At 43.2% G+C, this 24,886-nt stretch overlaps 2 protein-coding genes across 4 annotated transcripts in view; both read right to left on the bottom strand.

The window, feature by feature from the left end:
* Positions 1 to 103: 103 nt before the first annotated feature.
* FAM118B (family with sequence similarity 118 member B) overlaps positions 104 to 24,886 on the bottom strand; it is a 25,054-nt gene continuing 271 nt past the window's right edge. The window contains exons 1-9 of one of the 3 annotated variants that reach the window (XM_026657917.1): positions 20,741 to 20,773; positions 14,210 to 14,286; positions 11,151 to 11,231; positions 8,188 to 8,440; positions 6,846 to 7,073; positions 4,494 to 4,622; positions 2,782 to 3,067; positions 1,084 to 1,140; positions 104 to 582 (exon numbers count right to left, since the gene is read on the bottom strand). In XM_026657917.1, the coding sequence (XP_026513702.1) occupies positions 572 to 582; positions 1,084 to 1,140; positions 2,782 to 3,067; positions 4,494 to 4,622; positions 6,846 to 7,073; positions 8,188 to 8,440; positions 11,151 to 11,224 (1,038 nt within the window). In that variant the 5' untranslated portion in view covers positions 11,225 to 11,231; positions 14,210 to 14,286; positions 20,741 to 20,773 and the 3' untranslated portion in view covers positions 104 to 571. Of the gene's footprint in view, positions 583 to 1,083; positions 1,141 to 2,781; positions 3,068 to 4,493; positions 4,623 to 6,845; positions 7,074 to 8,187; positions 8,441 to 11,150; positions 11,232 to 14,209; positions 14,287 to 20,740; positions 20,774 to 24,886 lie in introns of those variants that run through there. The other 2 variants (XM_024209641.3, XM_026657918.1) reach the window with 2 other exon arrangements.
* The window catches only part of LOC112113368 (pulmonary surfactant-associated protein C-like), a 9,839-nt gene continuing 9,125 nt past the window's right edge, over positions 24,173 to 24,886 (bottom strand). Inside the window, exon 4 of the mRNA XM_026657881.1 lies at positions 24,173 to 24,205. Within this exon, the coding sequence (XP_026513666.1) occupies positions 24,173 to 24,205 (33 nt within the window). The remainder of the gene's footprint in view (positions 24,206 to 24,886) is intronic.

Here is a 24,886-nt window from a genome sequence, read left to right as displayed (position 1 = left end):
AGTGTATTTGTCCCTTCAGCCCTATTGTAAACTGAGCTAGCAGCATGTCCCAGGTCTATACAGACAGCTTGCACCCTAATCAAATGAATCAAGCCAAAGCAGCTAAGTGAAGCAGGCTTTTAATACACCTTCAACGTACAAAATACTGTACAGTATAAAGAAAGAACTAGAAAACTAGAGCTTCAAGTAATAAAAACAGCAAGTTTCATTTCACTGAAATGTACAGAATACAAAAGTACAAGGTATGAAACTGCCCAGGCTGCTGCTGCTCAGAGAGAGAGAGAAACTCTCCTGGCAGATTCTGCAACCTTGAGAGAAAGGATATCACAGCTGCTGTGTAAACTACACGTCGGCTTCACCAGCCAGGACCTACCAACGTGAAGTCTGGTAGTTTCTAGCTGGTTTTAGAGTGGCAGGATCACAGCTGAATCCCAGTTGCTCAAGAACCAGCTACTGAAAAGGGGAGATTCTTCATTCTGACTTTGAGGTTCACAGGCCTGTGCAGTAGGTGCCAGGGTCTTTAACTCAGATTAACCAGTAGCACAATCAGTTGAGCTGCAAGGGTAGATGCTCAGGTGCCCTCTGTAAAAGTTAAAATATCCTTTCAAACAGGTCTAGGACAGTATTTAATTCATCCTAATTAAACTGCTCACAGCACCCCCAAGTGCTAGTTTTGATCCTACCAGTAGCAGTGATCAGCTGTAGCCCCTGGAAGAGGAAGAGTAGCACATGCTCCCTTCTGGGTAAGTGTTAATTTGTGACTAGGTGCAAGCAGCGTTTAAGCTGCTTTTTGATCTGTGTCCCTGGCTAACCTTCAGTGAAAGCTGCTTTCAATTCCATCCCTCCATGTCAGCCAGTTGAGGAAGATAGATGGTTTGTTCTGAATTACTGTTTTCAGATCCAGCATTACTTGCACATCTCAAAGCTGCCACTACTCATTCCTCCATGCACAAGCAGCAGCTACCCTTAGCACCTTTGGGATACCCCCCTCTAGACATACCTCCAGAGCTGCCCCACAGGTTAGGCAAATGGATTATCAGTTTTGCCATGATCTCTCTCGAGCTTCATAAGTAAGTTCCATACCTTTGATTTCAGTGTGGGCTGTAGAAGAGCCATTTAGCTGTCCTTCTCTAGGCAGACCTGGGGAACAGAGAAAATACCATTTAAGAAATGTTATTTGGTATGGCTACAGCCAACTAGAACCCCAGGAAACAAAACCTGAAGCAGTGAAGAACCCAAGGGAACTCAACATTTCCTGTTCCTGCTGTGGTAGTGCCCCCCAGTGCAAGAGTGAGGGAAGGAGTGGTTTGGAAGTTGCACCTTGGAAGGGAAGGATCAATCTTACATCTCAAATATAGACCTGAAAGGTACTGTAGGTTACATGAGCAGCCACCATTCACACTGGGAGCTCAAATGTAGAATTCACAACCACAAAAGGTGACCAGTAAAGGAAACTATTTGGCTTGTGCGTCTGGTGTTTTGATGGCTAAAGGCCTGAGCTACTTTCAAACAATCTGCTTTCCCCTTGGAAATGGAGGTCCTGTGTCTAGACTGCCAGCATGACTGGAGAGCTAGAGAACAGAAGCACCCAGAGAGAGACAGCTGAGTTGTTGGAAGGGAAAAGGGCTTGTTACAGAAGGGGGCAATACACTGCATTGTTTCTGTAAGCAGAGCTCATTACATCATCCCTGCCCCTCTCCTGGGGTACCACCCTCCCATGCCTGCCAACTTCAGGGATTCCCTGCACACCTCCATACCAGGAGCTCCGTGGGCCCGGCCATTCCCCCTTCCTCACCATGCTTCTCTTCCCCCATCATTATTTCCTGTCTCTAGGGGAAATAAGTCAGGGTGGCAACATTTTAAACTATTAGACAACAGGCAGAGCTGGTATGGGGGTGTTCTGCTGGAAGGTGGTAATGGCTACCCCACATGATTCTTTGATTTATAGACAACTAGACATACAAACACCATGAAGTTGAGTGTCGGGCATTGCTTTGCTCAGGCAATGAACTTCAGGGACTAACAAGCTTCTCCTCCCCACCGGAATGTTGGAGACTCAAACACACCCTTCAACCATGCTCTTTGAGCATAAATCAGACTTGCCAGCTATCCTCCAGCAAGTCAGTTCCTTTCCCTGATAGTTCTAAAAGGTAAATGCAAAAAGCCCAAAATTTGGCCTTTTATACATCACAGCATCAGCGAGAGACACAAGCTAGTTTATTTTAAGTCATTTGCAGGTCAAGCAATCCAGCTGCAGGAATGTTCCATCACTCATTTTACTGAAGGTGTAGAGCGGAGGAAAAAGACGACTGCTATAAAACAAACTAGAAATCATGTTTGATGTGTAAGAGGTACGGTACCCAAGCAACAGCACCAAAACAACTTACTGTAGTTACATTTAACCAGGACTAAAGTGAAACCAGACCCCAACTGCATTACTTCAGCAGAATAATTTGGGGAGAACAAATGATTCAATGAGTAATAAAAATGTGAAAAAGGTACAGATTATGCCAAAGGAATAATCTTCAGTAATTCAAATCTTCTGTTAACTGGTATTTTAGTGTCGCCAAGGGAGTAGAGAAAGGGGTAGTAATATCTGAATGAGATTCAAGGCTGAGAATGGGTAGCTTGGGCTTTACCATTATAAAAAACCCCTCAGAGCTTGCTAAACTGTCATATTTAAACACAGAAGCCCTTGCTGAAGTGGCTTGGAGCGATGAGGTGATGCATGCCAGGGTGTGGTGCATTACTATTCACCACAGAACCCATCACTCCATGTACCTGTTCGATCCCGCATGGAGATCTCACTTGTTAGCCTCTCAAAGTAGTCAGGTAAGTCTGCGTATTCATTTCCATATGAAATGACTTTAATCCCTTTATCCAGCATGTTTTCACGGAGCTTCTTAAACTCATCCACATCTCCCCTCTGCACAAGCATGAAGTGTTCCAGGTCCGACTTGTGCTTCACAGCTTCTAGGAAAAGGGCCTGAAACGTGGTGTCATCAACAGTCCTGCCACAGCCCAGGAACAAGAATGATTTGTTTTCATACAGCTTCTGGATCTCCCCCTTTAAAAAGGAAAGATAAAAAGTACCTTAGCAGTTTGGGCAGGTTTTATTGCAGCCTTCACACTGTGCAAGTTACACACTAGTTGGCTTTTAGATCCCAGGCTCCTTACAATTATTTAAATTAGGAACTCTAACAATAAACTGAACTATCCCATGGCAACTCACCCATTCATCCTAAACACAGATTCACCCTAAACTCCCAGGATAGAGTCCTCCATCTTGTAAGTATGGCCTACCTTCTTTGTGCCCAGGTGTATACATTTAGCCATATTAAAATGCATATTAGTTGCTTGCACCCATCTTACCAAGCGCTCCAGATTGCTCTGTGTCGGTGACCTGTCCTCTTCGTTATTTACTAATCCCCTAATTTGTGTGTCATTGCAAATTTTTGTTTTCTGCCAGGTCATTAATAAAAATGTTACTAATGTAGGGCCAAGAACCAACCCCTGCAGAACCCCCTAGAAACACACCTGCTGAACCATAATTCCCCAGTTACAATGACCTATCAGTTAGCCAGCTTTTAATCCACTTAATGTGTGCCATGTTAGTTTTATATACTACTAGTTTACTGAAAATGTCATGCAGTACCAATTCAAATGCCTTACGTAAGTCTATTACATCAACACTATTACCTCCATCCACCAAACCTGATATTTTGATGAGGTTACAAGTTAGTTGGACAGGATCCATTTCCATATACCTATGTTGACTGGCAATTATATTACCATCTTAATTCTTTATCAATCAAGTCCTGTATCGGCTGCTCCATTATCTTGCCTGGGATCAATGTCTGACTGACAGGCCTATAATCATCCAGGTCATCCCGTTTGCCCTTTTTAAGCCACATTAGCTTTCTTCCACTTTTCTGCAACGAATTTAGGAAGGTCGGCTTTAGTAGCCTGAGAAGTTTGATCAAGAGGGGGGTTTCTGGATGTTTCTGTACCCTGTAACTGAACATCCTATTCTAAATATATTCTAGTCTCACACTAAGGACAGTGTTCAACGACACACAAGATCTATAGATATTTACATGCAAGTGCCAGGAGGTAGAAAACATTGATTTTATCCATAGGTCCCACCAATCCTACCTCCAGGCAGAGAAGATTCAGTCTTTCAGGGTAACTATCATATCAGCAGAAAGTCAACACCAAGTCTGCCATGAGCAACAAGTGACAGTGAAAATGGAAACACTCCACCTCTCAATACAGTCTGAGTCTTGCCCCTTTCAAGGCAACATTTTTGAACTCCATGAAATCTGAACCTTATGCTGAAGCAGAAATATTAGCTGGAAAAGCCAGCCCCATTACCCCCAAAAGATGAAGGGAACAGCCAAACAAGCACAAGACAGTAGATAAGCAAAGCATTCTCAGCTTAGGTGTCTTGGGAGGGGAAAAGGGGGGGGGGGCACAAGCAGGCTGAAGCTCACCATAACTTCTGTATTGCGCAGCACATTCTGATACCCAGCTGGATGAAGCACTATTCCACTGGGGTTTGTGTAAACTCCATGGATATGCAAGACACTGAGCTTCCTTTTTTCTTGCGCCCACTCCATCACCTGCACAAAATAAACACAGCCTGGGGAATATCAGCAAGAAGTGCCCATCCGTTTGGGTTCCTGGGCAAGACAGAAGTTAGTGGGGGCAGAGTGGGCCATTACTTGAGGTCTTCATTTGCCAAATCTCACATTCCAGGAATTAAACTGTTAAGGAACATTCCTGAAACTGGAGGAGGAGGAGATGCAGAGACATCCCAGTGCATGTGGAGAAAACAAACCCAAATCATCTTCAAGGCATCTAAACCACAGGAGGCCAGTGCTTATCCAAAGCCCATCAAGGGTCAGCTTGGGTCATTTCTCCATAGGGGAACCAGATGCTCTTCCCAAGCTCCTCACTGCACGTCTTGCAGTCATCATTTTTCAGTAATTGCTTCACGTTATTAACAGCGTGTAGCTTTTCAGGAGCGTACTGAATTTCAGTCTATTTGAAAAGTTAGCTTCTCCTTCACGTCCCTACTCTCATGAGTTCCGGATACAGCTTGTCACACCTCAGACTAAAATGGTGCCACAATGCTCATTTGCACCAGAGGTTCAGTTGTTTGTCCTGGTCACCCACTGTTGATAGGAAGAGGTGGAATCCTGACTCAGAACTCAGCAAGGAAAGGATAAAACAAGCTGACATTTTAATATGCATTTCTCTTAAATCTACAAGTTTATTCTATTTCCAGTCTAGACTCAAAACAGTTTGGAGAAAGCTTAGCAGTTTAGCCTTTGTATGCTACAACAAAAAATCCTTATCACATTTTCATAGTTTCTAACCATGTTTGCAAATTCATTCCTATACACCTCATCTCCTTATTTAATCCTGCCATGACTGAGAATGCTACATTTGTATCATTGCAAATATATCCAACAGTACAGACTAAGACAGGGGTAGGCAACCTATGGCACATGTGCCGAAGGCGGCACGCGAGCGGATTTTCAGTGGCACTCACACTGCCCAGGTCCTGGCCACTGGTCTGGGGGGCTCTGCATTTTAATTTAATTTTAAATGAAGCTTCTTAAACATTTTAAAAACCTTATTTACTTTACATACAACAATAGTTTGGCTATATATTACAGACCTATAGAAAGAGACCTTCTAAAAACGTTAAAATGTATTACTGGAACACGAAACCTTAAATTAGAGTGAATAAATGAAGACTCGGCACACCACTTCTGAAAGGTTGCCGACCCCTGGACTAGGAGGTCATGTCGGAGACTGGAGTTTAGAAATGTGATTGAACTGTGGTATATTTTACTTAGTCCTAATGGGGGGGGAAATCACTAACTACTCACACTATTTCTATAGCCCCTGCAGCGTGCTTGGCACTTTATGGACAGTATGGAGAGCTCATTCTTGCCCAAGATCTAAACTGACAATGTAAGGATCAGGAATAGGATGCAGAGCGCCAAGTGACTGAGTGGTGGAATTTAGAATGCGCTGTTGGTTAAAGTAATATAAAAGTTAGGATTTTCTGTCGATTGGGTGACTGATCCATCATGGGAAGAACTAGGGATCAGAAACCTTGTGGGGGAAGCAAGGAGGGACTTGGAGGAGAGTTCTGACACATGGCAAAGTGGATCAGGGATGGGGTCCAGGAAAAGTGGTGGGCTACATGGAAGAAAGTAGAGATTACAGGAAGACGACAAGAAGCCACATGGTGGATGGGAGAAGGAAAGGAGACAAAAACAGAAAAGTAGATGGGTTAATTGAAGGTTATGGCCCTGTGTGCATTATATATATTCTAGAATGTACCCCAAAAGGAATATGTTTTATCTAAAAAGACTGATCAGATTTGTTTGGGGTGTATAGCTTCCCGCATAGTTCAAAATCTTAAAGCCAAGTCCCACCTGGAGTCAAATAAAGCTGGGAGTACATTGGCAACTGAAAGCCAGGAGTCCTAACAACAGATCAAAGCAGTACGAAAGCTGTTAAAGATGCCTGGAGGCTTCTCCTGAGTTACAAGGATGTCCGCCAGCAATCACAGCATTTCTAAGGATCGACATTTGGGACGCAAAGAACTTGAAGGATGTACTGTTCTTACCAACCCCTCTCCCAGAGGCACTTAAACGTACAACACTAAAGATGATCCAGCCTGGTGTATTTTATCTACCACTATGAATTGATGTCAGTGTCAATAGCATGACATTTCACATAGGTGCAGGATGTTCTACCACCACTGACCTATGACTTGTGTGAACAAAGAGCAGAATGTTTAGCCTGGCTGACACATTTTTTACCTTTTTTTCATCAGTAAGGTCGAGAGATTCAAGCTGTTTCCCTTGGTCTGCGGCATACAGTTCCAGCAGGTTATCAAAGTTCGTGGTTAATACGAGTGCTCCATTTTCCATTAAGTGAAGCACAGACTGAAGCAGCTGTTTCCCAGAATCTTCCATTTTAGACTCCAGGTCATCAAACACCTCGTATAAACAGTCTTTGAAAAATGTGGAGCGGACATTGCTAGTGCGCTGTGGAGGGAATCAAACAAACCAAAGTCAGAGTTGGGAATTTGATTTCCTGTAGCACTTTTCATACACTGGGGACAAGGGCAGTAAACAAACCTACATACATAGCCTAAAGCGCTTTGCCAAGCAATGAGTTAGCGGGGGGCACAGATTATGTGTAAGGCAAACAGAGCAGCAGTTGTGTGATCAGGAAAGAGCTTTCAGGTTAGAGAGTGCAAGGCTGCATTAACAGCGGAGATGGAATGTCGGCCAGGACACTAAACTCATCATCTGCCCGTCCAGGCATGTCTAATACATTCATTGCTCGGAGCCAGAAGCAAGGCACCCTGCTCTTTCCTTCAAGTACAGTGGGATCTTTACTGTCTACTGAACACGCACGCAGGCAGAAGGGATCTAGATTGAATCATTCAAAATAGAACACTTAACTGCAGCACCTCTAGTGCTGCCCTTTGGTGGCAGCAGCAAGGAGGAGCACAAGGCCTGAGGTTGGATCTGAACCCACAACCCCAGAAACAAGCCCAGTGGCTGCCAGGCCTCCCCAAAACCCGTAACTCAGAAGCACGTTCTTCCCCAAACAATACATCCTCAGGGCTACCCCCTGCAGCCGCACCACCTTTGAGACCATGCTTACCCGTAAATCACTAAGGAAAAAACAACCTTTTCTCTCTCCCGCAGTGCAAAAATAGGCTGCTAAGGGAGCAGGTACTTTCTGCAATACAGCTATGTAAGGAAACAGCGTATAGAGCAAGTTGATCTCCACAGACAAACTGGCATCTGAGCCCCCAACATCATGACATTCTGGGCCACAGACATCAAGCTAATATGACTGAGGAGCCATCTCACTGATCCCAGCCAGACTGGTTTGGTGCCTTGATCCTGGCACACTAAGTGGTGGGAGCAGCCACTTCATGCAACTCTCTCAAACCTGAGGTTGCCCCAAGGACAGGCCCAGGACCGCTGGATGGGTTTCAGAGAGAGCAATACCCAGCTTTGACTGGAAGGTCCAGCCAGGCCCAGTGGGGGCAATGGCTGGGGAGAATCCTTGGCCACCCCCTTGCTCTCAAAGCCACATTCTACACATTGAAGTTGATGAATCCTGCTGCATGTGCTCACTCACCGGAGATAGTTTCTGGATAAGGTCATGGGCAACATGAACAAGGTTCTTATCTTCTTGGAGACATTTCTGAAACTTTCTGCTCTCCTCCTCTTCAAGAAGATCAAAGTCAATAGCAGCGTCCAGCAGGGCCTGGATTAACCCTTTCCAAGACTTCAGTGCTGGAACTTTAGGAGCTACTGCTGCACTGATCCCTGTCCCAATGACCAGAACAAGTTCCTGGGGCTTTTTGGTTTTAAGGCTTGGCAACAGTTTTCTGGAATGAGGTAAGAGAGAAGCACATTTGTGCTGACATAAATGAGTGTCCCAAATGCACACACGGGTCACAGAACTCAGAGGAGACAATGGACAAGGCTGAAGGGGTTGGCATGCAGGAAGTGACAGAGTTCCCTCAAAAGGCAACGCACAGTTCTACAGGCCAGCAACAGCCAGCTATAGGTATGAGATATTCACAGTTTGGTCCTTTACCAGCCCTGTTAAGGCAAAATGCCCCATCACCCTGGCCAATTTCTAAAGCAGAGTAAGTCAAGTAACTTTAGTTGCAGGACAGCAGAGATCCTGGCAATTGGCCCCATCTAGAAATGCAGGTTAGAAGAATGGCTGGATTTTAGGTGAGCCATGAAAAGGAGCAGAGTCAAAGCTTGGACCACGCAGAGTCTTATAGAGGGACTGTCTGTCTTACTTTGTTGGCGGTGTACCTGTACTATGTTTTAAGTCATATTTGATCAACACCCTATTGAATTACCATCACTGGTGATAAAACACTAACTACAGCGGGGTTTACCCAGCAGGGGAGCCCACAGAGTTTCACGTAATACTGCAAAGAGAAGCAGGCCAAATACAAAAGGAACACAATCTGTAAACTCTTGACACTCGGCAAGGATGGGAAGTAAATACAGAGATACCTAGGGTACGTTTACACCGCAACCTCCCCCTCCACATCAAGTCTCAGGCCAACTAACTCGGCCTTGGGTTATGGCGTTTAAAATAGCGGTGCAGACGTTCCTGCTTGGGATCCAAGCCCGGGCTCTGAGAACCTCCCCCCTCAACAGGTCTCACAGCATGAGCAGGAACATCTACACTGCAATTTTTAGCTCAGTAGCGCAGGCCCAAGTTGGCTGATCCAGGCTCTGAGACTTGCTGCCGCGGGGTTTTGGGTTTTGCAGTGTAGACATTCCCATAGTCAGTGCCTGTGTCTCAATGCAGGTTCTGTACCAAGTTGTGGGGGTACAGCAGTAGATTGGCCTGAAAGCTCGTTAGAGATCCGCACAGTCCCACGTGCTAGCTGCCATTGGAGAAAACAACTGTTTGATCCTTTGGTTTGTGCAGTATGTGTTAACGGCTGCCATTGCAAATCTGGCTCTATTCGGTTTATTCAGAAAATTCAGGGGATTAATTCTGAACCCCAATTCTCCCCCATCATCTACAAAAGAAACAAGCTTGCCCTAATCATATGGGAGTGAAATGTTAACCAGGCCTTGTTATAGTTTCAGAATCCTGTTGGTTGAAATCCTGAGTATCAGAGCATGAGCCAAACAAAGCGACGATTCTAAGCAATAACAGCTCAGGAAAGAGATTCCGTTCCCACACTGATAAGCAGTAGGCATTTCTATCATTGCATTCCTAGCAAGCCAGCCTACACTCCCAGCTTCCTCTCTGTTCATTTTAATATTCAGCAGGGTGGAGGAAAAACAAAAACATTTTTTTTCCCCACAAAGAGTTAAAGACCTGGATATTTTTATTGTTATTTAAATTAAGTTTTATTTCACCCACTCTCCTGCCTTCTCACAGCCAATAAATAAGTCAGGTTCGTTAAATACACTTCCTCCAACAGCTCTTCAGACAGACACTTTTCCACAGAACCAACCCAGAGAGAACACTGAGTGCTGGCTAATATCTAAGCATCCTCCAACATGATAGGGAGTTAAAGAAATTGAAGCAAAGCAGATGCCCTTTTCTGCTTTGAAAGGGAACAGTTCCTGGGGATTTTCTTAATCTTAACTCCCTTGTCCTACAGGTTAAAACATCACAAGAAACAGGATGGACTGAATTAAACCAAGGCAACTTAAATCACCAAGTGGAAAGCCTCAATTTGGTACATATTTTTGCTACCCAGTAATGAGCTACATTAGGGGGTCGCGAGGTTATACTTGGGGGAGTCACTAGCTGTCAACCTCCACCCCAAACCCTGCTTTGCCTCCAGCATTTATAATGGTGTTAAATATATAAAAAAAGTGTTTTTAATTTATTGGGGGGAAAGGGGGGAGTCTGCACTCAGAGGTGTGCTATGTGAAAGGGGTCACCAGTACAAAAGTTTGAGAACCACTGAGCTATATGATGATGTCTCCTGAAGTCAGAGGTCAGGTCCCAACATCTGTGATAACTTCCCCAGTCTCTTGCACCCAGTAGCATAACCCCTGGGTCTCTCACAGGATCAAGCCTTTAATACAGTACAAGAGCTATTGTTCCATATTTATAAAGCTTTACCTCTACAGTTAGATTCCGCCCCCCTCCCCCGAGTCCTCCTTTATATAGAAAAGCAGCCTTTCACTCCATTTTTGATAGAGGCTCGTGGAGTCAGTATATTTATTTTTTATTTAAAATGTTTTAAGAGATTATAATAAGTAGACTAACATATTTTGTATTAAATTCAGATTTTAAACAGGTTTAGTTTCAAAAAGAACGTAATTAAAATAAATCGGATTTATATCAAAAATATAATTTATATAAAATCTGATTTCCCCCCCCCAAAGAAACAGATTTTTATCCACACAGACAAGAAAACAGTGGTAATAATGGATTGTTGAAGACAGCATACATTGTCAGACAAGCATTGGAAAGATCACGGAGGCTTAGTGCCAGATGTCACACCCCTTTCTAAAATGAATGCAGGGTCATGGAAAAAAAGCTCTCATCATTTGCCTCTTACTAATATTTCAATGTCAATGTAGTACAAGTAAGTTTACCTGGGCTTTTTTGCAGGTGGTATTCCATCCAATGACGTGTCTTTATCCAAGTTCACACTCACTGTAGAAGCCATCCAGTTTCTGTAGCAGACAAATTTACAATAAGCAAAATTAATGGATCTGGAGCAGTCTAAATAACTAACTTTGTAAAGGAAGAAGAAATATTTAGTCTCATCACTTTTTGGCAAAGGATTGCACTATTCTGGACTCTGCACTCCAGCTCCAACCTAGTTGCTCATCTTTACTGAGCCAAAAACTTATTTGTAATGAAGTTTTGCAAAGTATCCAGGAGCCTATTCTAATGGATGTTGATCACAAATAGTTTCAAACTCCCCACTACCTAGCATATCCTCTCAGAAGCTTAAAAATAAGAATTCCTTACCAGCTCCCCACTAACATTTTTCACCCAGGTTCAATAGCTGAAATTAACATGGTTGATTTGGTTTTAAAAAGCATCCATAATCATTGTGCCACTGCATTATCACTCCTGAGGCCAGCCTGACACTGGGATCGCCTCTTCTCCCCTGCAGCTGTGCAGCAAGACACTAGCATTGGCCTCAAGGCAATACCTCAATTCTAGTCAAACACCTTCATTTTACCTTGCCCACTCATCTTGGTTTGTTGGCCTGCATCCTTGGGCAATGTTGGCACCTCTCTGAGAACAAACTTGCTGCTCCAGGGCCAGCAGGAGTAAGCACAAAAGATTTCTGTTGACTTTCCAAAAGAGGCTAGTGTGGATTTATTTTTGTTCTTCAGTGATGCGTAAATGATCATATTCATTATAGATCTAGACTTCAGAAGATTTTTCGTGCTGACAATTTAAACGTCAAATTATATACCTGAAACTCTTTGTCAATACCCCTTTAAATGAAATCCTTGGTCAGGAGAATTGCCAGTATATTTCTCCTATTACTAAGTCAGCCCCTCCGGAACAAGACTGTTCCAAGGGGAAGAGAGGGTATATCTCAGTCTCTACTGCCTACTCAGTCCTAGGCCATCTCAAAGGGGCCAGCAAGATTCTAATTTGTGCTAAATGTGATGGTTATTTTTGTGACATGGAAGTCCGTTCAGTAGCAACAAGCCTGAGACCAAAGTTTATTTTACACAGGGCCATTCAACCTGGGCCAGATCTGAACAAATGATCTACAGGGGAGTAGTCCCCTGAGTCAAACAAACAGCTTTTAAGGCAGATTGTATTTTAGGGTAAAAACTCAGTGCCCTCTTAATATTAGTGGCTGTAAATTGGGGGGACTGAACCTAATGTCTTCTGCATCTTAACTTCATGGTCCCAATTCCGTTTTAGTAACACTGACACAAACCCAAGGAGAGCAAACAGTGCTAAACGTTTTCCAGCAGTAGAATACAAGTGTGACCAACTTGGATTTTCTGTAGTTTACAAAACAAGAAAAATAAAACTTTGCTCCTATATCCTGTTTTGATGATGTCTTTCAAATTCCAGCCCTTCAGGAATTTTAATAGCCAAGTGATAATCTTTTTGAAAATAAGATGGCTAAATAAAGTGGTGGGAAAGTGTGTCTTCAGGTACCTAGGAAATTTAGAGTTTTAAATTTTTCCTACAAGTATGCAACCTACAAATCCATTTCAAACACTGCTGGCTAATTTCCATGCACACCCTGGTAATGCAGCTGTGTTGTATGCAATACTGGGGTCTGTATTAACAGTGTCACTGGTTTCCAGAACTAGAATGATGCTCATTTACAGCTTACACTGACAAAGCACATTAAATGGTGATCAGGAAAAAGCCTACTGCAGGCTCCCACTGATGCATGCGCCTGACTTGCATCAGTGTCCAACAGGAATTACTAGGATGCAAAGAAGGGAGAACACATTTTTAGAATTCTATTAGCAAAAGAAACAGCCTTCACCATGAGCCAGCATGTTCAGCAACCTTACGTTTACATCCACTGAACGCGCACACACACACACACACACACACACACACAATGACACACCTTTAGGCGGTGTGAGCTAGAATGCTCTGCTCTAGAGAAATTCAGTAGGGTAGAGACTTTGGTGATTGGCTTCACGGCACACTCTGGAGGGCAGGGACTCTTACTTGCCCGGCCACTACAATGGCAGAATTACACTGATTCAGAGAGTACGAGTCTTTTGGAAACCTCAGCCAGCCAGTTCCGGTTGATTTCATTTAAAGTTGCAGAAAGCTACAATCATTACATTCAGCCTGTATTGATAGACTTAATTTTATTTCAGTGACACATTTAAATAAAGCTGTTCTTTGCAATAGAATCTATCAGTGTTGTTGAGGGTTTCTTGACATACACAAAGATGAAAGAATATTAAGTGCTACTATCCACATTAATATGATTAAAGATAATGGCATTTTTGAGGACATTAAAACACGCAGCGAAATCTACAGTGGCACCATATACAGGTGAAGTCACTGTCACTCATCTCCATCTTCAGCTTCCACACAGCCTTGTAGGGAGGGAACCATCCTGCACAGGCACCAACATAGACCGGATGGTCCAACAGGTCTCATTTCTAACTTACATTACATATCCCTGCAGCATGGCAGTTTCATCATCATCATCTCCTCCTCTTCCTGTCCCTGAGCCATCACGTTCTCAGCTGCAGGGCAGAAAGTATCCCATGGGACAGGCGGTCCCCTAATCACCTCTAAAACAGATCACTGCATCTTACCGCACTGACTGGAGAACAAAGATGGAGAGTCCAGGGGTTCAGCCCACAGACCTGACACTGTGACCCAGGATGATTTGGGGGCGTGGGAGTGCAGAAGAGACTGTATTTGCTAAGTGCAGTTCCCAAGCTTATGGCAAGTAAGACTCAGACTTTGAGGACAGAAGGGACCCTCGCAATGATCCAGTCTGACCTCCTGCACACTGCAGGCCAAGTTATCAGTGTGGCCTGCAATGTGAGATCATCATGAGTACTGTTTACAGAACTCAAAATACACCCTGGATTTCGTCCCACATGCTGATATAGCATGTGCAGGCTGTGCCTCTTGTAGGCCTCAGATGGCCTTTACTAGTATCCTCTTTTTGGCAGGGGGTACTCACTTCTAAGAAGTTTTGATCTTCTGCATCGGATTACTTCTTTTCTGCAGTACGCTGATCACCACAACACTTGTACATACCTGTGAGTGTACAAAATGAAAATAATTTCACCTCATTCCTTCTGACTCAATACATTTTTGTGTGAACTACTCCTATTTCCAGAAAGGGCATACAGGGAAAAGCAATTTCCCCCTAAAATATTAGTTCTGACGTGATCCAGGTCAGTGATTGTTCCCCTAGGGAACATTTTATCATACAGGTTAATTCTTTCAATGCACCACTACTTTTCCTTTCAGGTGACTGCCAAGTGCTTTCTGACACCTGAATCAAAGAGTTCGCTTTGGCAGTTCTTCATTATCCCAGTTTTTGGGAAGCCATCTGAAATCCTTTAGAGGGACAAAACAAAGTACAGCACCACACTTGGTAAGATCTGAGAAAAGAAACAGCAGCCTCGCTCGTATTGTTTGGGGGCTTGTCGATTTTAGTTAAGCACCCTAAGGCAAGGCTCAGTCAAAAATATGAGTTGGGTATTAACTCAGACATTTTGCAAGGGGAAAGTAGGAACAAAAACAACTGCTACAGGCAACTGTGACAAGTAGGAAGAGAAAAGGATAAGAGAACTCAAAGCTTCCAACATCTGCCTTTTGGAATCCCACTTAACAAATCTTTGCCCATGTTTAGCAATCTTACATCTTTTTTGTACTCTAATTCCCTTTTTAAAAAAAAAAAAAAAATTAAAGGAGCTATGAAATAAACAAAATTAAGCCAAAAGATCATTAGGTTTAGGGGAAATTATCAGAAGTATTTTGGGACTAAGTCATTTGAAGGGTAAAATTTTCAGAAGTAGTTATCTTCTAAAGTAAGAGTGAAAAAACTTAGTCAAACTCAGTCCAAAAGCAGCTGTTTCTTTTCTCAAAGTAAGCTATCCCTTAGTTATTTCTGATCATTCTAACTCCCGCTAACAGAAAAATTGCTCAAAAAACCATTTGGAAGCAGGTCAATCACAGCACAAAGAAAGGTGTAAAGAAAGTATAACAATTTGTTTTGACATGAACTATCAGTGCTTCAGCATGAAACTCAGATGAAATCTAGCTGAAATATAAAATATTTTGCACATTCATATATGCAAAATCTCCTCAAGTCCACACTGAAAACAGGAATCACAGCCAAGTTTTTAAACTGACGTGAATAGTTATGTAGGCCACTTAAGCTTTCCAGAGACACTGTTCTAAGCCCAGGTAGCCTGCATAAGCTTCCGATTTCTTTAAAGAGAAACACTAAGGTAGTTTAGGAACAAAACGTAAGTTTTTAATATTAGTTTCCCCTCATCATATATCAGGCAATTGACACTCAAATATCAAAACTGTTTATGGAGTTTGGATGCAAGCATTTCCCTGTACTGTTTGCAAATTCAAATTGTGCTTAACCATAGGAGTCAACATGAAACTGACTATAAACAAAAGTTAAACTAAATAGTTTTGTGTTTCACTGGGCCTGGAAAGTGTAAACAAACATAACTGGAGAAGTCAATTTTTTAAAGTGAATTTATGGTATGAATAAATAAATTTGGATTTTAACTTAACTGGACAATGTCTCTAAGTTATTGTCAGGAACTAGACCTTTCCATCACACTGAACCTCCCCTTATCGAAAACAAGAGAAATTATTCCTAGTCAGACCTCAGGAAAGAGTGCTTATATTTGAAGCATTAGCAGCAGTCAGGCTATTACTGGCAGGGATTACTGTTCTTAAGATCAAGGTTTTAATTCCAGAATCAAGAAATGTAAGTCTCCAGGTCATGTGCCAGGGCAAAATGGCTGCTCTCCAGGGGGGGATGGAGCTGAGAGAAAATGAGCATCTTTTGGGCCAGGTTATTAGGCATTGGTATTATACAGCGCCTGACAACTGCATTGTGCAGAAGGCTGCAGAGGGGAGTCTTACACTAGCTGGTATTGCTGTGAATGGCAGCCCAATGAAGAACAAAAGTGAAGAGAAAATGGAGAATAGCAACAAGCAGATAAAAAACAAATTGTTCATTCTTCCTGCTTCCTGAAACATCCCAGTTTATGCTACAGTAACTTTGGAGACTGTGTGAGCATCAAGCTCTTAAGGTTTCTTGGCTCCAGAATCCTATTCTCCCATCATAAGACTATCGGAGGGAGGGAAGACCAAAAGCATTTTTCAGATGGTTTGACTAAGTCAATTTCCCCCCCCCCAATGGAGAAAGTCAGTTCATATTTATCTTGTGATAACTAGTTCCTGTTGATCTTATTCCTGGAGTGAAAATCTGACCTCTTTATTCTGACAGCTCTGTACAATGCTGAATGCAGGTTAGAAAAGGTTTTTAAGATAATGTGAAGTGACTTACCCTTTGATTTGAAATGAGTGTGCAGAGTCAAGAGATAATTGAACACCCACTATGTGCAACCAAAGTGATTTTTAAAATGGATCATCCTTAAATCTACACAAGTCATCTAAAACTGTATAAAACCTACACAAACAATAAATCCATAACACTTAGACAAGACGCAATCAGTGAGACCAAGTACGGGTCAGACAGCTGTGCAAAAGCATTCAAATTAGAAGAATGAGGGTACAACTACAGCAAAACCAAATGCTTCAACACAAACAATACAGGCAGTCTCACAGCTATTCTACAGATTAGACCCATTCTACTCATGAGGACACCGAGGCACAGAAAAATTATGTGGCTTGCTCAAGGTCACACAGGAAGTCTGTAGCAAAAGCACAACTGCTAATAGAAATAACAGGTCACATACCAATGGATCCCCCAACTGAGGAAGTTAAAGCATATTTCAGTGGTGAAAAGCATGATCAATCAATATAAGTACCATCTTCAATACAAGTACATAGATAGCTTCTATCATAGATCATATAAATCTCACAATATATTGCATAGTACGCCGCATCTTCCTGAATGGACATAGGAAGACTACAACCCAAAGTCTGTATCTAGGTGTTCTACTATTGAACCGTTCCTTGAAAGTCAAGGAACATCTTACCAAAGCCTTGCCAAAAATAAGACACAACCTGATCAGCAAAACAGCTGGATCACCTAGAGAGCCAATGTGCAGACACTGAGGGTTTGTCTACCCTTACAGTGCTGCGGCTGCACCATGGCAGTGCTTAGTGAGACACTATCTATGCCACCAGGAGCTTCTCCCATTGACGTAGGGACTCCACTTCCCCGATAGGCGGCAGCTACGTTGATGGGAGAAGCCCTCCTGTCGACATAGTGCTGTCTACGCCGGGGTTAGGTCAGTGTAACTATGTCGCTCAGGGGTGTGGATTTTTCACACCCCGAGTGACGTAGTTATACCGACTTAAGTTGGTAGGCAGACCAAACTAGAGAAATATGGGCTTGTCTTGTACTATTCTGTAGCAGAATATCGCTTCCCAGTGTGGCTCAGCTCTTTTCACACAGGACTAGTAGACACTCAGCTGAACAAAACAATGTGTATAACAGGTACTGTGAACCTGACAAATCTGGCCTGGCTGTCGGTTCTGTCCAACATTGCCCCTTCTGACACAGGTGACAAGTTGCCTTGCAGAATCTGCTCCTTACAGTGCAAGACGTGCCACACCTACCCCTTTAAAGATGTGTTTAATCTACAGAGACACCATTTTAGCTCAAGGCAATCCCTTTTGGACAAATCCCCTAAGGAACCTTGACATCACCTTCAGGAGGCAGAATAGGTGGCAAGAACAAGCTTCCATAGCCAAAGCCTAAGCCTATGAGTTGGTCATGGATTCCGTGATTTTGTGTGACCTCCACGACTTCAGACCTGGGTGGCTGGAGCTGTCAGCTGCTCCCACCCCCTGGGCAGCGGGGCACGGGCTGTCAGCTTCCCCCCTTCCCCCTGTTATTTTTAGTAAGAGTCATAGACAGAACACGCCCTCTGTGAATTTTTGTTTACTGCCCGTGACCTGTCCATGACTTTTACTAAAAAAAAAAAACCATGACAAAATCTTAACCTTACCAATGCCTATCTCTGACAGATCCAACAGTCCAGCTCCCGGGTTTTGACCTTTCCCAACATCTTTAAGTAAAGCTCGATTGCTTCACATATGCAGTGATTAACGTGTGCTGCTAGTGACTATTGAGGTCTCTGACTCTCCCCTTTGCAGCTGTGGCCAGTCAGAAGATGCAGGCCATACCCACCGGTAAGTGCTGCCTGATTCCCTCATAGACTTGCACAGTGCTCTTCCCTCAGCTACTGAATGGTTAGACACTTAGTCTATGCAGATGTAATACACACACACAAATTCACAGCCATGAAAAACACGTCACAGACTGTGAAATCAGACCTCCTCCATGAAATCTAGCTACTTGAGGGGAGGGCTAGGGGTTATGTCTTGTGTGAAAGATCTATACACAAGAGCATACAGAAAGAAAGGAGAACAGAGATCCATCCACGAGCACAATAAGGAACAAAAAAATGCATCATTTTTGCTAATTTGATCAGAAAGTCTAAGAACAGCGACTGGAGTAAATGGTTTTAAATTACAATTGTAATAGAGTTTGTACATGGATTATTATTAAATTAAGATGCTGTAGTGAGCCGGTGTGGCACCCCTCCATCTCTGACAGGGCCGAGCTTCCTCCAATCCCAGTGTGGGCGGAGCCACCGGGTCCGGGGCCCGCCCCTCCGAGGTCACAGCCCCGACCCAGAAGTATAAAAGCCCGCCAGCAGAGCTCAGTGAGGCCGAGGCTGCCAGAGAGAGCAGACGTCCCGTGCCGAGCTCCCGCTTGGGAGACAGCCGCAGGCCGCCTGCTACCCCCCCGCACCGGTCAAGCCTGCCCCGGACCAGCTGTCCCGAGGAGGACTGGCCCAGCCTGCCCCGGACCAGCTACCTTGGGGGAGAGCTGCCGGACCGGCCCCCAAGCACCGCACCCGAGGAGCCGATGCTGCTGGACTGGCCCGAATCCGACATCACCGCCGAGGTAAGCCCCGAGGGGGAACAAGGAAGTAGCCCGGGGGTAGCCGACCCCGGTCAGACTGCAGAGGCCTGCGAGCCGATGGCAGTGTGTTTCGGTCAGGATACCCCACTGACCGGCAGCGATAGTAATCGCTGCTAGGGCCCCGGTCTGGAACACAGTGGAGTGGGTGGGCCTGCGTTCCCCCCTGCCACCCCGCATGGGTGGCAGGCTTCCCCCTCACCCGATGCTCAAGTAGGAGCCTGGGCTTACCTTAACTGCTGGATTGCTCAGCCCCTGCCCCAAAGGGCTTGAGCTGTACCTGCTTGTGCCCCGCCCTGACCCAGGGCCTGGGCTCCGTAACTGTTGACTCGCTCAGCCCCTGCAACCAAGGGCCTGAGCTGTACCTGCTTGTGCCCCGCCCTGCTCCAGGGCCTGGGCTACTTACCTGCTTGTTCACTCAACCCCTGCCCCAAAAGGGCTTGAGCTGTGACTGTTTCTGCCCTGCCCCGATCCAGGGCCCGGGCCTGCTTAGATGGTTAGTTCGCGCTCAGCCCCTATCTAAGGGCCTGAGCTCTGGAACTGTGAGCCGCTCAGCCCCTGCGGAACGGGACCTGAGGTTGAACGGTCTGCACTTTAGTGAGCCGGTGTGGCACCCCTCCATCTCGGAGGGTAGAGCCCCGGCTCAACCCTACTACAGATGCATATACAAAGCCATACTATACTATAATTTTTTCTGAGTTTTTATTTTAGAACTGAAGGAATTGATAGCTTCAGTTTCCAGGTTTGCACAGCACATACACACACAAAAATCATCATCACAACTGACTCCCTTACAGGCAGTCTCAACTGAGAAAACAAGGCCTGAACGAGTCATGAAAACTGAACTCTCCCCTTCTCACCACAAAGGTAGGCCCTTTAGTGCAGGCTCAAGGCGCAGTAGCAGTTAGCACTGCAAGGGGAAGTCTGTACTGCTTCTGCCAGTGCTGTTGCGTGACTTCAGCCTACAGCGAGGTCAAGCCTGGACTTGCCACCAGCACAGAGATTCATCTAGGGCAGGGGTAGTCAATAGGAGGACCGCAGGCCAAATCTGGACCAACAGATGCTTCTGAACGCACTGCAAAATCTTTCTATTTACTTATTATTATTTTTGTATTTTCTCTGGAGTCTGCTCCTTGACAAAAAATAATTGGTTACCCATGATCTAGGGCCTCATCCTGCATTCTTTGCATGCTCCAACTTCTCACTGACTTCATGGGAGTTTGGAGTAGCATGTCCCCAGGAGTTTTAGGACTTAGCCGTACAAATATGTTGTCTTTAACAAGAGAAAGTAATTCAATTTAGGAGTTCCCTATGATATGGACTTATCTTCAGACATCAGAACAGATACTGAACCAGCACGATTTAGGATATAATGTCACCTAAGAGCTGTGTCTTTTTCTACCTCATTTTGAATTTCTGCAAACAATGAACTGCAACATTACCAGACTGCCCATGCAATGAATACTATCAAATAGAACAGATCATCCCTTCACTGACAAAAACATACAGCACACTTAATTTAGAATAAAATGTTTATAACACCTGTTATCTTACCTTTATGTTTTGTTCTGCTGTCCTCTCACCGTCTACCAGTTCTACCCAACATGCTCATTATTCCAATGTTATGACACAGAGAGGAGATTAATGGTCAGATGTTTCTTAGATACAGGAGCATGTAATGAGATGTACCTTAAAGAACCCTTGACCGCACTTGCAAAACAGTCACTGACGACAGACCAATTTATCTCCGAAGTAAGATACTTCTTTTCTCAAAGCAAAGATCTGTGTGTCAGGAGGCACAATTGCACACAACAAACAAGAGCTCTGTATGAAGAAGATAGACATTATGATTGTCTAATCCTGTAGATGTTAAGCACCTCGTCTAATCAGTTCACTGAAGAATGTCACACACCCCTAAAACATGAGTTGATATGTTTGATAAATTCTTGGTTACCTAACGAATAAGTTTAATTTTCCCCTTAGGGAAGCAATTCTAGGGTGTTTACTTGAGAATCTTGCAGTAGGAGGACACAGAATCAAAGATAACTGTGCTTTTCTGGCAATGTTGTGTAATACTGTCTGCTCCCCGCATTTTGCAAAAAGTAGCCACCAGGGTGGATTTGATTTTAATCAAATTTATTTAAATCATGATTTAAATCACTAGTCAGGAAGACTTGATTTAATCATGGTTTTCTACATAGAAGTGCATTCTTGTTGGTTGTTATAACCTTAATACATATTCTTCACAACTCAGAGATAGATGTAGGTTTCATTTTTAGAAGGGACACACTATACATTTTTAAACAGGGATTATTTTGAAAACTTTTCAGATTAGTTTTGCAGCTATATCAGAAAATGAATGATTGTCTGGTTATTTCATTTACCAAAGGTAATTGAAGCAGATATTTATGAAGTCACTGGGAGGTGTACTATCTCCAATTCAACAGGTTAATCATTAATATTTGGAGGACTTTCTTGCCATGCTGTATTAGGAGGAGAACATCACCAGACAGACATTTAAATTGTTTTATTTAACTAAAACAACAATGTTAAGTATTCTGGATTTTTTTTCTTCAACGTATAATATTTTAACAAAAAAGCATATGTCCCTCGCTGCTCACATTTATCTCCAGACTACTTCTCCTTGTCCAGATCTATTCTGCCCCCAACAATCTTCTATTCATTGAACTTTTTGAAACTTTGCACTTTTAGAGAGAGGTAAGGGATTAACTGTGTACACAAATTTACAGAGGGACAATAGAGTTGAGGTCTGTTATTTCTCACCTCTATATATTATTTATTTAAAAACATTTTTGCTGTTAACAAATCTGGAGATTTGTGTTTGAGAATCGCAAAACTAAGCATCTCTGATGGTATCTTCTAGACTGAGCACTGAGTCCCATTGGGTAGATAGAAAGATTAACCTAAATCTATACAGAAGCTTGTGGAAACCCATAAGATTGGGTCCCTAATCCATGAACTATTTGAACTCATTTACAAAACTTTTCTTAAACATTACATGAATATATTGTCTTATACTATAGAATTATAATTTATAATCCCTATTCCATGAGGAGATAGTTTTAATTAAGATACATTATAGCTCAAAGCTATCTTTAGATCGGATTTTGGGGAGAAAACCTATTTAAATTTAAAAAAAAAAAAACACAGTTTTTTTTTTTATTCATTCATTTTTATCCACCCTGGTAGCCACACAAATCACCTCAGTAACTTTTGGTCTAACCAGTTCTTGAATCTCAGCAGTGATAGTGTTCTAAACCATCCCTCTTGGAGCTCAGAATTCTTTCCTAATATCTAGCCCAAACTTTCCTCCCTTAACTTCAGATCATTCCTCCTACCAATTTCTGAGAATTAAGCACTGCCTTCCTACAACACATGGTTATCTTCCAAGGTCATTCCTGGGATTATGTCCCCCTCCAAAGTCATCTCTTTGACTATATAAATTCAGCTCCCACGGTCTCTCTTCAAGTGATCATCCTCTAATTCTCAAGTTATTTTTGTTTTTCTTTAGATTTCCTACATCCTACCTAAATTTTGAGACAATAGTCCTGGTGCAGCTGGTTGGACAAGACTTGCAGGGAGGCAGTTACAGGACACTAATTTGGCATTGTCATCCTGCTACACACATCAGAAGTCAATAGTATTGCTTTTTTCATGCTCCCATCCCTCTATATGCTCCTGTCTGGTTACCTATTTATCTGTAACCTCAGCAACTAAGTCTGTACTTGAGTTTCCATCTATACTATTTGCTTCTCCCAATATGTTCCCAACAATGAGGCTGCTTCTCCTGAATTATAACTGATTACACGCTAGATAAACCATCACTCTTGATCTGAAAACAGGAGATTAATTTACTTATTTGATTAAGCTTGTTTATAATAACGTAGGACAGAGTTCATAGGGGAAGCCTGTTAACTTCACTAAGGAGGTCCCAAACTAGCTTGATCTTTGTAGATTTTGCCAGCTTGCTAAGGCTCTAGCAAAACTACTGAAGAAGAGTGAGCTGTCATGTGGAAGTGCTAAACGAAATAAATAGTAAGGAATTTGTTTAGATAGTTTGCCCATTGCAAAGCTGAACCAGATTGTGTGGTTTAATCTTGGGTCAACCCAAGAACTTTGTCTGAAAGTTACACATTTTATTCACATATTGAACAATAAATTAAAATGACTTAAATACTAAGAATGGAACTTGGTTTATGATCTTAAGTGCTGCAGGACCACGACACTAATGTCACTTTAATAAAAGCTCAGAAATTTCAGTTGCAAAACAACTATTTTCAAGTACTCCTCTCTGGCTGACCATCCTATGTTGTGCTACCTGGGAGGTGAAAGTTTCAAGAGTTAAGGTTGGCCAAGGGCAGGCACTATAAAGGCAGCAAGCTCAGTCCTTAAGGGAAGGGACAGCCTCATTCATTTAGGGAAACACCTGACTCAATCAAAAAAAGTGACAGGTGGGGGGAAAGAAGATACAGAGAAAGAGAAATCAGTAAATAGGAGGCATGGAGGCTTTCGGGGCTGGGGCTGCACACACAGTAAAAAAAAGTTGACACCAATCAGCTTTAAAGGGTTTGCTGGGAAATCCCTCAAAAACTAGGAGTATGCAACCCAAAAAGAGGATTTTAAGTTTATAGAATGAGTATTTTTAACAAAGGGGTAAGACGGAAGCAAGATTGCATCAGAAGGTACAGTAGAGAACAAGGGCTGCAGGGCCTACAGAGACAGAACAAGGAAGCTAGTGGCATAACAACCAGGCACTGCCAACATTTTAAAGTGAGTTCTTTATGTGTGAGATCAAAGGATGAGGACTGGTTCCAAAGACTACCAAATCCCATGAGATGAAGAAATCATTAGATTCAGGTTAAAGCAAAACAGTCAGATTTCAAATTTTCTAAGAACACTGAAAACCTGACAACTGAAACTTAACCTGTATTACACTAATCCATCAAGTTTCCTTTGTTCATTCCCTTAGGAGCAGTGGGTATGGAAGATCTCCACTTTCTGGAGAGAAGACAATAAGGGGCTTACAGAGCAATACCTCTTACCAAAAGAAGGTCTATCACTAAGCAATTGGCGATTATCTTACCTCAAGACCAGATTATTATTTTGGTCATGGAGAATGGGAGGGACATTGGGGGGTATCTTCTGAATAAGTAACAGAAATACCTCAATATGCAAGGGAGTCAAAAAGGGGTAAGCCCATGGTCTAGTGGTAGAGAACTGGGCTGGGATCCAAGTTCAAGATGTCAGCTGGATTCTGCATCAGGGCAAACAAGGGGCTGGGAACGGTAGAAAGTGATGAAAGTGGGAGCTTTCTATAATATTTTTATGAACAATAGGAGTCTCAGTTGAGCAATTTGATTTGGTATTGTTACCTACTGGATGCAGAGGAGTGAAAACACTTCTCTTAGAACAGAGGAGTGACATGAGGTGTTTGGATCCCACAGCTGATTGGGATGAGATGAAGGCATCATCAAGAGCTGTCTGGAATCAACATACTGACAGAAGACCCAGAAAAAACCATGGGAACCCCAATGACTGAACATTAACACTTAACAATAGAAGACCCAGACAGGCTGAACATGTGAACTCAGTGTGATTTGGCAGCAGAAGGACAATGGACTGGAGATGTCAGGAACCTGCAATAAGAAGTGTTCACACACACACAGAGCAGTCTCATGG

Source organism: Terrapene carolina, unplaced genomic scaffold, assembly GCF_002925995.2.
Source record: "Terrapene carolina triunguis isolate 2854851 unplaced genomic scaffold, T_m_triunguis-2.0 Scaffold374, whole genome shotgun sequence".
Classification (NCBI taxonomy): Eukaryota; Metazoa; Chordata; order Testudines; family Emydidae; genus Terrapene; species Terrapene triunguis.
Note: the sequence above shows the minus strand (reverse complement) of the source record. Positions and strands in the feature narration are given on the sequence as shown.